This window comes from Dendronephthya gigantea, unplaced genomic scaffold (assembly GCF_004324835.1).
Source record: "Dendronephthya gigantea isolate DGI-Jeju-01 unplaced genomic scaffold, DenGig_1.0 000212F, whole genome shotgun sequence".
Classification (NCBI taxonomy): Eukaryota; Metazoa; Cnidaria; class Anthozoa; order Malacalcyonacea; family Nephtheidae; genus Dendronephthya; species Dendronephthya gigantea.
The window spans coordinates 158,445-172,147 of NW_021163222.1; the positions used below are offsets into that span (position 1 = coordinate 158,445).

At 38.1% G+C, this 13,703-nt stretch overlaps 1 protein-coding gene across 1 annotated transcript; it reads right to left on the reverse strand.

Annotated features, from left to right (window-relative positions):
• Positions 1 to 396: 396 nt before the first annotated feature.
• On the reverse strand, positions 397 to 12,245 carry LOC114539673 (non-lysosomal glucosylceramidase-like). Its single transcript, XM_028560283.1, has 21 exons — positions 12,039 to 12,245; positions 11,705 to 11,793; positions 10,122 to 10,237; positions 9,396 to 9,437; positions 8,647 to 8,844; positions 7,992 to 8,187; positions 7,597 to 7,700; positions 6,931 to 7,042; positions 6,695 to 6,848; positions 6,487 to 6,612; positions 6,183 to 6,346; positions 5,624 to 5,728; positions 5,373 to 5,480; positions 5,220 to 5,305; positions 4,990 to 5,055; positions 4,553 to 4,659; positions 3,279 to 3,421; positions 2,497 to 2,615; positions 2,229 to 2,342; positions 1,820 to 1,897; positions 397 to 1,399 (listed from the first exon to the last, which is right to left on the reverse strand). Exons 1-21 carry the CDS (start codon positions 12,182 to 12,184, stop codon positions 824 to 826), a joined length of 2,949 nt encoding a protein of 982 aa, XP_028416084.1. The 5' UTR covers positions 12,185 to 12,245; the 3' UTR covers positions 397 to 823.
• Between the last annotated feature and the right edge of the window lie 1,458 nt (positions 12,246 to 13,703).

The window sequence follows — 13,703 nt, forward strand, 5'->3', positions numbered from 1 at the left end:
ATTCTATATATTTACAATAAATAATTTACCTAATTTGTTTTATTTTATTGTTAAACTTTTCTATTTTATTCGAGCTTACCACTTATTATTTAGAAATCTGTTGAAGAAATATATATGTTAAATTTGTCCCTGATTTATACAACATGTTCATTCAAAGGCCAGCCTTCTTAGCTCCGTCAATATATACCTCCAGTATGAATTAACAGGTTAATAGATGCCCCTATCTGTATATATATAACATTATCCTAAAACTCACTGAACTATTGTTTAAAATATGAAAACGAGATCTTTACGATTGTTGATGGTGTGTTAAGACGGTTTTCCACTAGGCGGAATTTGGCGCCCGGAGCGGAATTTTTTATTAGAGACCTTTAACTTAACCAATATGACAAACCGCGCGAACAGCTATTTTCAAATAACATTTAAAATTAGATTTTTGGCACTTTCTCGCCCACAATTTGTCTCAGTAGTTACTCTATACGTTTGAGAATAATGGGCCAATTTTCTCGGCCTCCGAAACCTAGCATTTGTTTTGAAAATTCGAAATGAATTTTTCTGTTTGCCGTTAGAGGGTTGTCGTAAACGTGAAGCCAAACGTCTCTAATGTCTCGGCGACTTCATACAGAACTAAAGCCGGTTCTCCACTACGCGAAATTTTTCGGCGGAACGAAGTTTTCCGGCTGATATTCTTTTGAATTGTGATAATTCTGCCATAGCGGATTCCCTTCACCGGTCATAATTGAAAAGATCGTTCGATCGAAAAATTCCGCCTAGTGGAAAACCGGCTTAGTGTAGCGATACGATATTGGCTGTTTTTTACGTCTTATCCGGGCATGCTTTCGTGAAAACAATCTGAGGTTTCTCCGTTTTCCGCGAACTCACCGCTGGTCGATGTGCCTGGTCGGAACATTCTTGAAGAACCCGAAGAGAGTGTCAAACTTCGGTTCAAATCCCCATCAGACTTTGCTCGGACCCCAATACTTGGGTAATCCTCAAAGTCACTATATGCATCGACATAAAAGTCCTCATCGAGGGGCGACGTCAAGTCCCCCGCTGAGAGCTTCCTCTCTGGGGTATCTACTGGACTCACATTTAGGGAAAGATCCTCCCAGATGAACACGTTGTTGTGTTCTTCGTGTTCCGAATACCCGTTCAACAGATAGAACTCGTTTGCACACGGCGAAGAAGCTGGACTCAAGGATTGCGTACCGTATTTTTTCTGTGACCTTTTCTCCCACGCCCACTGCATAGCCCATATGCTCAGCGGTCGCATGTAGCCTAGGGAACGAAAACGACCGTTCCCAGTGTATGCCTCGGGGGTCTGAAAGGACATTCCAAATCTCTCGTAACAGCTTCGGTAAACTCCACATGCTGTCCGAAAGCCTTCCTCTACCAATCCCTAAAAAAATTTTTCGAATAAATACTATTAGCTGGAATTTTAAATATCGTTTAGTTTTACAACCAAATACCCTTTATTTTTCATACTATAATATAGCCACACCCTATATCATAGTCTAAACATCTTGTATACTCGTGGGTTCGTCCAGTCAGTAGTCCTCAGTAGTTCTACCACTCGCGATATGTAGTTATGAGGAGGAATTCCTTGAGCCCTGTTATATTTTTCAATTAGATACTTTTTCTTACGAGAATTCAAGAGTTTAAAAGGTATAGAGACGTTATTTTGTTTAGGTATAGAAATATAGTGTTGAAGAATAAATATATTGGAAAGTAATCGGAATCACAATCTTAGTTACGAGCTAAAGGCCTAGCCATAAGAAAATAAAAGGTCGTAATAACCAGATCGTAAAAATAGAAATACCTCTTGTATCATGGAAGCTGCTACGGCGTATGTGATACCAGTCCATACTTCCTCTGCTTGAACACTGCTGGTGTCGACCTACATGTGATGAATTTGAATGGTTTAATCCCTCGCTCCATTCGAATTCTCTAACCGTAGCTGTTCCCCCAATAGATAGCTACAGAGTCTGTCGTTTTTAAAACCAAGAATTTTTTTATTATACTTTATTTCTTTATTTTCTATGAGTGATATTGAGATGGACGAATGTTTTGCCCAATGCCCAATGCAATGTGATTAATAAATTTGTGTACTTTTCTACAATGATCTATAATCTACCATCTGCAATTCTCCGAGAAGGTACAAGTTAACATTTTGAGCTCTTCATACTAAATTATATTTTACCCAACAGTTTCCCGCAGTAATCTCTCACCTTTCCATCGGGCCTCATACCATTCACGGCTCCAAGTCTACCATTGTGGAATCTCAGCACGTTGTACTCAAATACTGTTGTCAGTGCACTGATCACGTGAGCTTTTGGGAAAACCTGAAGAGTACAACACAATAACTTATTATAACTTATTATGTACAAAATAACTTAACATATTTGGGACGTGCTGAACATGGAATCAAATTCAATACATAATCATTTCGTTTTGATTCGTAGAAGACCCAAGGCATTCACGAATTTAATCACTCACCCTGTCATTCGGATGCTGTCCAATTTCACAGGCCTTGAGATACCATTGTCCTGCCATTTGGTCTGCCATAATACTGTTATGATATCGCCGTTTACTGAACTCGTAATTATAATAGCGACCTGTGTAATAATAAAAAGAAAAATTCGATTTTTGATTATTACACATTTCTTGTTTTTAATTTTAGCATACCCGCGAAGAACATGGATGAATTTCGTTTTCAACTTATCAGAAAATTGGTTTACATTTGTCAGCCCAATCAGAATGTCTGAATTTTTAATATTTCATGTTAGATGGTAAATAATGTACCTTACCAGAGGTGATCAATATTTATGCATTTTGATTGGGTCCCTGAGAATGTAAACATACTAATTGCTGATTGGCTGAAATTCCTCCTTTAATGCTTTAAAATTGTATTCGGCTAAGGTATCCCTGGTATCTACACACACACACCTGGAGCCAGTTGTTCGAAAGGCGTTTACTGCTTAAACGGTGGATAAGGGAAAGTTTAAAAATACTCTCGTACATCTTTTGCATTAATATGCACTTCCATTGAAAATTAAACTATTTACATCGAAATATTTCAGTTCAGTTGTTCAATAAATAGATCAATTTTGTTTTCCATTTTGAACAGTTATCCACCATTTAAGCTAAACGCCTTGCGAAGAACCGGCCCCTGGAAGGTTTAAGAGAGAAGGACGAGTTCTTATATAATTATGGATTTGCAGGGTGTGTCCACCAAGATATATGCTATATGCGATACACCGTAGTATACCCTCCATTACCATTCCATAGTTTACGCTCATAAGCTTTCTTTCCGCGTTGTAGGATGTTGTTATATTTCTTAATATCTTCAGGGTAGCCAAGAACTTTGGCAATTTCAGACATTGTACGAAGCGATGCCAACCATAAGCCTCCGCAGTACGCACTGAAAACGAATATGGTTTATTGAATAATAGCAGACTATGGTCTTATATTATTCAAAGTTTTCTAGCTGCATGTCAGAACTATTCCTTGATTCAACGGACAAGATACTTATGTGACGTTTTACGTTTGTGAGAATGAATCACCCCGAAGAGTCTTGATGTCATCCGATTCGGTAAAAATTTCGAAAATTTGGTGTAAAAACATCCTTGGTAGACGAAAATTACGAAAGTTAATTTTCAGAAAAGAATATTTTTTAGTAATAACTCCACACCTGGGACCGCGGTTGTATGAAAGCTGGATAGCGCTATCCACCGGATAGTGGTTTTTCAATCGCTTTAAAATCGCCCGTTTTTTGCTATAACTTTGATTAAATCCTAGTACTCCTAAATCAAGGACCCTCTTTAATAACTGTTGGTTCTAAAAATGAGATTTTATCGCTTTTCGAACATTTTTGAAAAGATTAAATAATCACCATCCGGTGGACAGCGCTATCCGGCTTTTATACAAAGGCCCCTGACGAAAACCTTTAGGTTGCATCATCGAGAAATTATTTTTATTTATTAGGGATCATTGGTCTTTCATTTTACGGTGGCTCCCTAAAATTTTAAGAACATTGAAAACTTGTGATTTAGATTTTAAATTTTAGCACGAGATTTCTTGCTAAAGGAAAAGAAATTTCTCAGATATATTAACATTTTTCGTAATAACGATTTTTTGCCTCCAAAGAATTTTTTTAAACTTGTTAAAATTTTCCATGGGGTAACTGAACTTATTTTCGAGTAAAATGCGTGAATATGTAAAATGTCGGCTATATTGAATCGCCATTGTTACCATAACAACGGCAATTACGTCATACTTATGGACAATTTCTTACTGTTCGAATGTTGGTGTATATCTGGAAAATTTATTTTCCTTTCTCGTGCTAAAATTTAAAATCTAAATCACATGTTTTCTAAATTCGTAAAATAGTAGGGAGCAACCTTAACAAGTTTGCTCTTCTTGTGTGTTGATTCATGGTAGGTTTTCATCACAGGGTGGGTGCTTGAATAAGTATAACATGTTATATCGATTGTTGATGAAGGGATTTTCGAGTCTCCAAATTGGATTATTGTATTTGAAAACATAGTTGTACCTAGCTCCCGACACAATCCAGGCGTCATATGTTTGGTCAGCAAAGCCCGAGTTGTCGATCAATCCATCACCGTCCGAGTCCTGACTTACTGCTTTCGCCATAACCGTCTTTATGAAGGAAGCAAAAAAAATTAAACCATTAATGTAATCAAATATATAATAAGTAAGTGCGAGATATTTTTTTGTGAAAGCACGAAAAATAGTTATGTATTAGACTGGTTTCCAGCCAGGAAAATTATCTTCCGGACCGGATCGGACCGTATGGTTTCTTTTGTGCTGAAGACAATTAGTTTTGGTTGAGAAGACATTGATAAGAGGAACTTTACAGAGTTTAATGATTTTGGTATAGGCCTAACATTAAATCACATCTTCCTTTCATAAATTGAAGTATACATATATGTAGTAATCAAGGGAGTCCGTGAGTCCATTTGCACAGACCTTTGCTACAGGCCAGAGGTCATCAAGGAATTGAAGATCGCCAGTGAAAACATAATCACGATAAAGCTAAATGTAGGAATGGAGGTGTCAGTTGATTTTTCATCAAATATTGTAACAATCGATGCTGAATCAAAGTAATAGTTGTTCATGTTGTCAGCTGTTGATGCAGTTGTAGTGACCGTTATCGGTTTTAATCTGGTGATATCAAAATCAGTAAGATAATGCTGTACCTGCAGTACGAATTTAAGGTTAAGATCTTTCCATTCAGAAGTGTCGTGAATTGTGTAAGCATTTATATTTGTCCAGGGTTCATCATCTATATTGAGAAGTTCAGATTTTGAATTTAATAGAAAAGAGCTGAAGTCAGATGCCTGTCGTCTTACCTGGATCGCCGATGTCATGTGGCACACAACCTTGAACCTTCCTAGGACACGATCTTCCACTCATCATCGTCAAACGTTGTTTAAGGTCACTCTTGTTGACATAATCCGCTAAAAGGGCAAAGAAAAGTTAGAATACGATGCAGACTGCAGGCATGTTGGAAATTGGTAAATGCCTCGATCTTTTTTTCTAAAGCTCCGCTGAGTCGGAATATTTTGTCGAGTAAATCATGCAAGAACCACTGTGAATTTACCGATATCGTGCTGAAGACTTAGTTGCAACATCGGCCAGAGCATGATGAGGGCAAATGATGCGTAGAAATGGACATCGTACGTGTTGTACATTCGATACTCATGACCTGAAACGAGTAAGAAGGATGTTATGATACGTGAATACCATTTTTTTATATACCGCTTGTCAAAGTATGGCGTTCGTGGTGTGATACAGGTCGAGAGCGAATCACGTGCGAGCGATACCCTGCGGAAGGTGACAACGCGTTATTTCATGGGAAATAACACATGCAACTTCAATCACGTGTGGCGCACGTGGACATGCCACCTTTAAACTGTTATCCCATTTAAAATAATATCTCTTATGAATAGCTGTTTCGTTGTTTCCCTTACTGTTTGGCTTTTCTTTGGCGGTGGTATAGTTATAATAAAAAACTTCTTTGCCGCAACTAAAGGAAACATTATGTCTTGTGGGCCCGAGACAGGTCGATGTTGGACTGATGTAAATTAACTAGAGCATTCAACTGCCATTAAGCTGGCGCTAAATCACAATTGAACCGTCGTCTAAACACAACCACTAACCTTCAAGATACGCAAATCTCCCGTAATTTTTAACAACTTCCGGCAGATATTTGACCTCGATATTTCTGCTCTCTTCTTTCGCCACGTCCAACCAAATTGTCCCACCGTCCGCAATGAAATAAAGTTCATTAAATATTGCAGACTTGTACCAAGCAGGGAGGTTTCTAGAATAAAATAATACAAAATCTTGTCTTCAGCAAGACACAAGCGATACGAATAGCTACAGATTGGGGTTACCCGGAAGACGTTGTAAACAAATCGTTTCGCGAAACATTTTATAATAATGTAGTTTAATAGAACATACTTATCCCTCAATATTGGCTCTTGCCATTCATCGATTTTACTTTCCCACTCTGTGTAAGTTCTCAAGGCATGGCTGACCAGCGTCGAACCAGCGTTTCCATGGTAACCGAAAAATTTCGTGTACCATCTAGAGCAGTTTGAGTGTATGTATTATATTCATTGGAACTAGTATGGGTTTAGTCATGGTTAAAAATTGCTCATCATATTACCTGTAGTGTTTTAATCTCTTCGACCCAAAGTAAACGATAGGCATATCCCAGGCGAGTGAAAATTCTAACGTTCTACGCTCTCCAGCGGGGACAGTGACTGAAGCTGCAACAGCTGCTGCTGGTGCCTCGCCAGGATTGCTCCGATGACTTGGATCTTGAAAATATTATAAAATCATCGTCAAACGTGTTAAAGTAGAGCAGGTTTGGGCTATTAGGCTGCCTAACTTTCCCCATACCTGGATTAGAGGATAACAGGCCATCTTCGTGTAAGTCTTGCCAAAGTCGCCTTCCCGGGCTCTTTGCATCAAATATGGTTTTCCATGTAACACGAACAAGCGGGTTGTTTTCCTGTGAGAAGGAGATAACAAATTCTCCTTGTCTATTTGGGGTGATATAATGAGATCGGTGGCGTAGCCAGCCTGACGATTTTTCCAGCGATGTAAATTTCAAGTTATTATGGTTATTCATTTCTTTAGAAATTAATGGTTTGCACAGTCAATGAACACCAAAATATTAGCATAGTGGGCAGCCTCGTACCCAGGCGCTTTAACAGTAAAAAATGTTGCAATCCGTTATTGTATTGAGGTCAGCTAATGTTGCATTCAGTTATTGTATAAAGGTCAGCTAAGAAATCGGTCACGATTTGCCAGAAATCGGTTATTTTCTGCCAGGCGCCTCCTCGCCAAACAAAACCACCCCAGGCACCCTTGTTTTTTTCAGCTGAACTCTATAAAATACCTTGATACAACGTTATATATTTTACTATTAAAGCGCCAGGGTACGAGGTTGTATAGCGGGACAAATCGTCAGGCTGGCTACGCTACTGAATGTGATAGATCACGACAGCAATGCAACAAGTGTTTCTATGTTTTAAGCAATTTCCTGTGCTCGACAGTGGTTACCTGATGTTTGGCTTTGGCTGCGATGACGTACGTGCAGGCTGGATCAGCGTTTCTGTGAAGTAGTACACCAGTGACATCACAAGTTATCACATGACTTCTGCTGCCTATCGGCAAATTGTGAAAGGAAATATAAAAAATACTTCATAATATGGGTTTTCGAAAAGAATTCATAAGATGGGTCTTTGGTTAGCCTGCTCGCAGCCCAAAATCGAAAATTAGGATTAATTTCCCTAATTTCCCGTTTAATTTTCGGGTGGGGTCTGCGGGCAGGCTAGTCTTCGGTTGACTGTGTTGTAAAACAATCTACAACACCCTTTGGCTTGTTGGGGTAGAGTGTACATATCACTTGTATAAAATACTGTTCAATAAGCATATAAGATAATTATATAGGATACCTTGTCCAGCTTTCTGTTCATTTCCCACTTCAGAATGGATGCCTTTGCACGTGAACGGCTCGTTGTAATGTCCATAACTTGCATCATCGGGTTTCCCTTCACCGCTTTGAAATGTGAACATGATGCTTACGTCAGCATCTTCTTTTCCGTAGTTTTGAACTGTCCATATAAACACGGCTACTGGCAAACTGGTGTCCTAAAGTTGATATAATAATGGCACTGTATAGTCTATAGATAGTTCGACTTCAAGGCGGTTGACCAGTCATTGGTTGGGGAAGATTGGACAAAAGACGATTGAAAGCGCGAATTTATATGCAATCGTGGTGACTATTTAGAAAATAGAAAACATTTTCCGTGTTTTTTTACAGTTATAGAGACACGCGTGGGAGTTTGGGAGAACGAGAAAACGAGCCCGTGATTAGGGCAATTTCCTCCACCTTATTTCAAGTTTTCCCAGACTCCCATAAGTGTTTCTATAACTGTATATTAACACAGTAAAATTTTTTCTATTTCTATTATAATATAACTCAAAAAAAGATTTTTTACAAATATTATAATTCGATTCAATTACAAATTCTCATTACATTACTTCCCTTGCCAATTTTGGCTCGACCAATCAGCACGCGCGTATTATAAATGTTATATAACACATTACCTTATAATCATTTGGGAAGATAGGAGATATTTGCCTGCAAATCAGCCGTATTCGCTGTGATGGTATTTCATAAACTGTCCATGCCCTTGGATACAATGCGTGATAAATTGCATTTGCACCATTGAAACCCCAGTTCCATGATTTTAAATTGTGTCCATAGAGCAGACCATTTGATGTGCATTGTGGAGATAGTACTTGCTGCAAAATAACCATAAATTCAAGCTACAATATACTCAAAATCACGAACTTTTCATGACGAACGGCGAAATAAATGGTCCACATTTCATAACTGCTGTGTCTAATAGGCGGAGCTGAGTCGATCAAAGTTACAGTTTTCAGGAACAATCCAATCACATTCATGCATGTCCGTATTCTTAAAGGTCACTCGCAATCTAATTGATTGAGTGGGATATCTCAATTAAGTGGGCGAGATATGAGAAGGCTCTCTCACTTTCTCATTGTTCAGCAAGAATGTTATTTCTATGTCACACTCATATTCAAGTGAATGTGGGTGTGATTAAGCTTTATAACACAGTCAAGTTCTCACTGAAAAAAGATTAGGAAGCTTCAAATACACGAATGCACGAATTTGGTCAAGCTCCAAATATTCATGAACAAAATCTACTTCACAAGTGTTGTCAAAATTATTGGTTAAGTGATACTAGATGAACCCTCTCCAGAGGCTAGGTGAACCCTTTCTAGAGCCTAGGTGAACCCTCTCTTGTAAAAATAATCGTGGTTTTTCTCACCTGATACACGGTTTTCCCTTTTCTTCTTATGCAAACGACAAACTGAGGAAAGATTCAAATAAGGTTTGTTAAATATACCCTGGAATACCGAAGTCTTTATCTATTTACCGAATGAATTAATCGTTTTTTTATACGCACACATACAAGCACGGAAATTTTCATACATATGTTAACTATTTCACATTAATCAACTATATTTGTCAAAATGCGAGGAAAGCAAAGTTCTCCATGTATTCACTAGTACTGGTACAATTCACTAGTACAATGGTGGTTAGCTGGTTACGTCGAAAGATCGCCTTTGCTTTGCTTAGAGCTTGTGTGGTGTGTGTTCGTGGCTGTCGAAGTTGGAGGAATGTGTCCATCGCATCACTTAATGATATCACTTTGTCGGAATGGACTCGAACATTAGGGAGTCTAGTTAAGTTGTTTTTGTAAATAGTCTGTAGAACTGTTATACTTAGTTTTAATGCATGTTTGATTATTGTAAATTTCCTAGTACTAATAAACGTATATTTCATTCACTAGTGCAATTCACTAGTACAATTCACTAGTACAATTCACTAGTACAATTCACTAGCCCTTCCATCAGTATTTAGACTAACGCGTGCTTGTACGTGTGTAAGTTGATAGCAACCTTTATAATCCACCCTAGCCGGTCCTTCGAGCAGCTTCAGTCCAGCTTCAGACCAGTCAACAAATTAGGGCGTAAAACATCCCGTTCCATACCTGATCTGCGTGGACAGTATCATACGAATACATTCCAGGTGTTAACTGCCATCGATTAAAATCCCCTTTCCAACCACGACCGATGGAACCACATCCAATACCACCGAGCGGAACCCCTGTTGATGAACGCAATTATCACAACACGATGATGAAATATTCAAGAAATAAAGTCATGTTCAGGGCAACCAATTTGAATTATTTCGGGACGGTATACAACCACAAAAGAAAAACAATCGATCTTTGAAAAATAACTCCATTACTATAATAGGAGTTGGTTCGCGAGAACTTCGCGAGGTGCGAAAAAGGCACTGGGTTCAACAGGTTACATTGGCCGATAAGTATTTTTTTGCATGGGTGATACTTCTCATACTTATTGTTCCTAAGTCTGAAACATAAGTCTGAAACTTCTGGCTACTTTTCGGGTCGAGTAATTTGATTATGCCTCTATAAAGTTATGTACCTACATCGCATATTGTTTGTTATTTTTTATAGTTAGCAAAGGCTTTTTGAGTATCGTATCACATCGTATAGCAAACGGATTCAACTATTTACGTTTGGAAGCCACTGTTAAAAGCCTACTTTGTGATTGCAATGTTTTTTGCAAAGAAATTGCACAATTGCCACAACGTAATTCTCTTTCTTTTGCTCCGCAGAACACGAGTGTATTAAATGGAAGTCATATTCAGTTCAAAATGGAAGCTATGAAAAAAATCGTTATTTTAGTTAAAATACAATACTTTATTGTTTCTTGTCTAGTGAAATATCTAGTAAGTATATTGATTTTGGTCTCTGTGCTCATGAAGACCTCAAACACCTGCCGTTGTTTACAATAGCCAATAAAGTTACTTGTATTTGCATATGTATGCATAGATTGCTATCTTCATGTCCTCGGAGACCTCGTCATGACATCTTACTTTCAGACAGTATATACGAATGATTAATTTCTTCATTTTGTATATGTAAAACAATAAATACAAATTGTAAATAAAAATATAGCTAGCAAACATATCTTACGAGTTACGTGTTACAACCGTGCTTTTGACACAGCACAGCTCAAGAAAATATATGAACGTAAGCGCTTCATAAATACATAGTCATTTAGGTATAAGGTTTGCTTCAAGCTTTACCGCTTGTTTTTTGACTATATATTTACTCGGTGCTATGTACATACGAGGTTTCACCGCAGATGGTGCACCGAATACAAAGTTCTAAAACAAAGTTTACTTTGAAGGGCTTCATGACATCAATTAAATATCTTTGCGAAGCATTTTGTTTGTAATGTATACCTTTGAAACAATTTGCATGTAAATATATCTTTTTTGCATAATTTTCCTGAACATATTCGTACAACAATGCAAAGTTGAGCCATTATTCAATACTTTGGCTATCACGTCAAATTTGGGACAGTTTCTAAGTTTAGTCTTTGTTTAAAAGTATTACTCCCGAATTTCATCTATGTGAAGAGTGTAAAATCACTTTCACACGCATATACACACGGATATTAAAGATAAAATGTCCGAAAATCCTATAAATAATGTTTCAAAATAAATACAAGCTCTTTAAAGATTCAACGTTTGTCTCACCGTATACTTGACGACAAGGATTCATTTTATAAGGGTCTATAAAAGGCACTCTTCCTTCTTTTTTCTCTTTTGTAGCATATTTCATAAACCTAAAAACGAAAATTTGATAGCTATATAATTGTATAGACTGCATAAGCAACGACCTCTGCCGGGGCCGACTTGAAGATCGTCGGCCAAATTTTCTTCTATGTACTTCAAGACATCAAGTGCACGTTGCAGGGATATTTGGCAGGTTATATATTATGCACACGAAGCAAGAACTTCAGAGTTTCGCTGAATCTGTCCTAGCTAGTGCGACTGAGAACTCCAGAGAAATAATCCGAAGTCATATTACCGATAGCCAAGGCCGACCAGCTTTGGAAGCTGTCTCCATCTCGGCAACTTGCTTGGCCGTGGTTTTTGCGGAAAAGTATGATCGAGTTTAATTCGCCACCCGTATTCTGGCAGACTATCTTCCAGTCGAATATCATCTTCAGCCATTTCTTTAAGCGAGATGTTATGAATGGCCTGTAGAAGCCTTTGTTATAGCCGACATGGCGCTCCGTTGTAAACAAAGAGCTTGCAAATTATTCATTCATACAATCATGTCATTAGTTAGCATATGCCACAAGGAGAGTCGGGAACTCGTCATAGGTCGCGTTTAGGAGTCAAAGGTCTATAGCCCTTACTATTATAGTCCCACAGAGTTGATAAAAGTTCTTCGTTTAGGCCAGGCGCACACGACGCGATTTTTGTCGTACGAATTTGCTCGGCCTACTAAATCCTTGCGTGTGCGATGTCATTCTAAGCGATTTTAGTGGCCAGATGCAATCGAAATGTATCAAAACAGTCTGATATTTGCCGAATAAAATCGGCCGAGTAAAATCGTACGACTCAAGAATCCCGTCGTGTGCGTTTGGCTTTTAAATATTATGCTAAAAGGTCTGACTTCACGGGCAAAGAATTAGCTTAAATTTAGCTAAAAAACAAGTATTTAACATTCATCGAAGTGTTTGCTTATTGAACTTCGGTGATAACAAATTTTTTACACATTGCTTTTAGGAAACACTCAACAAACATTGATTGTATCAAGCAAAGAGGTAACCGAAAAACCCGTTTATCATTTGCAGAACATTTACGACTTCGAAAAGACCTACTGGGAAATCGCTATAATTAATGGGAGATTAAGTTGTGATGGACACCAGTTCTATGTAAGGGCTTTTTTATGTAAGGGTTTGCAAGGAGCGAGTTATCCCGGCTATAGGCGAGGTGAGAACGGCATAATTATAATGCAAGACAAATCAAGTCAAGCCTTTGATGTGATGATGCGCTTTTTATCTCGCCCAGCCGGGATAACTCGCTCCCTGTAAACAGGTCCCTAAGTAATTCATAGACAATCCTTTAAATAAAGTATAATGCAATGAAACGCGAAGGGAATAAATGATATTGTTACACGAGGACGTCAACTATATGTGCTTGTAAATTATTGAGTTTATCTAAATACTTAGCAATAAGTGTGGTTTTCTCTGCAAGGAAGAAATCTCAAACCAGCAAATTTAGTGAGTTTTTTTGCGTTCGTGTGACGTATGTCACGTGTCAACCCTATAATTAAATTGACCTCGGTCTCCAAAGATCGGCGCCAATGCTGGCTTGGTGTTTGCATGATATAGGTATGCTTGGTATATTCAGTCGTTTGCGAGATCGGTATGAGTTAGAAGCTAGTTTAAAATTGCTTAAAACAAACCATATACGTACGCAACGTAACGTAACTTGGCATAACTTTATAACAGTAACATAACGTACAGTTTGAGAAGCTGTATCAATAGTAATTACTTGCAACTTTTAGCATATAAGGAAGTCGGAGATTTTTAGCCCTACATCAGAAAATGTGCGTCGCGAGTTTACGAAAATCACGCGTGGGCGGCATGAATTAAGTCTTTGAACGTATCGAAATCATCCTGGGATAATTTCTCGCGCGGGTGACACGAACATGCAATAAGACCAAGAATTGGTCTTTACA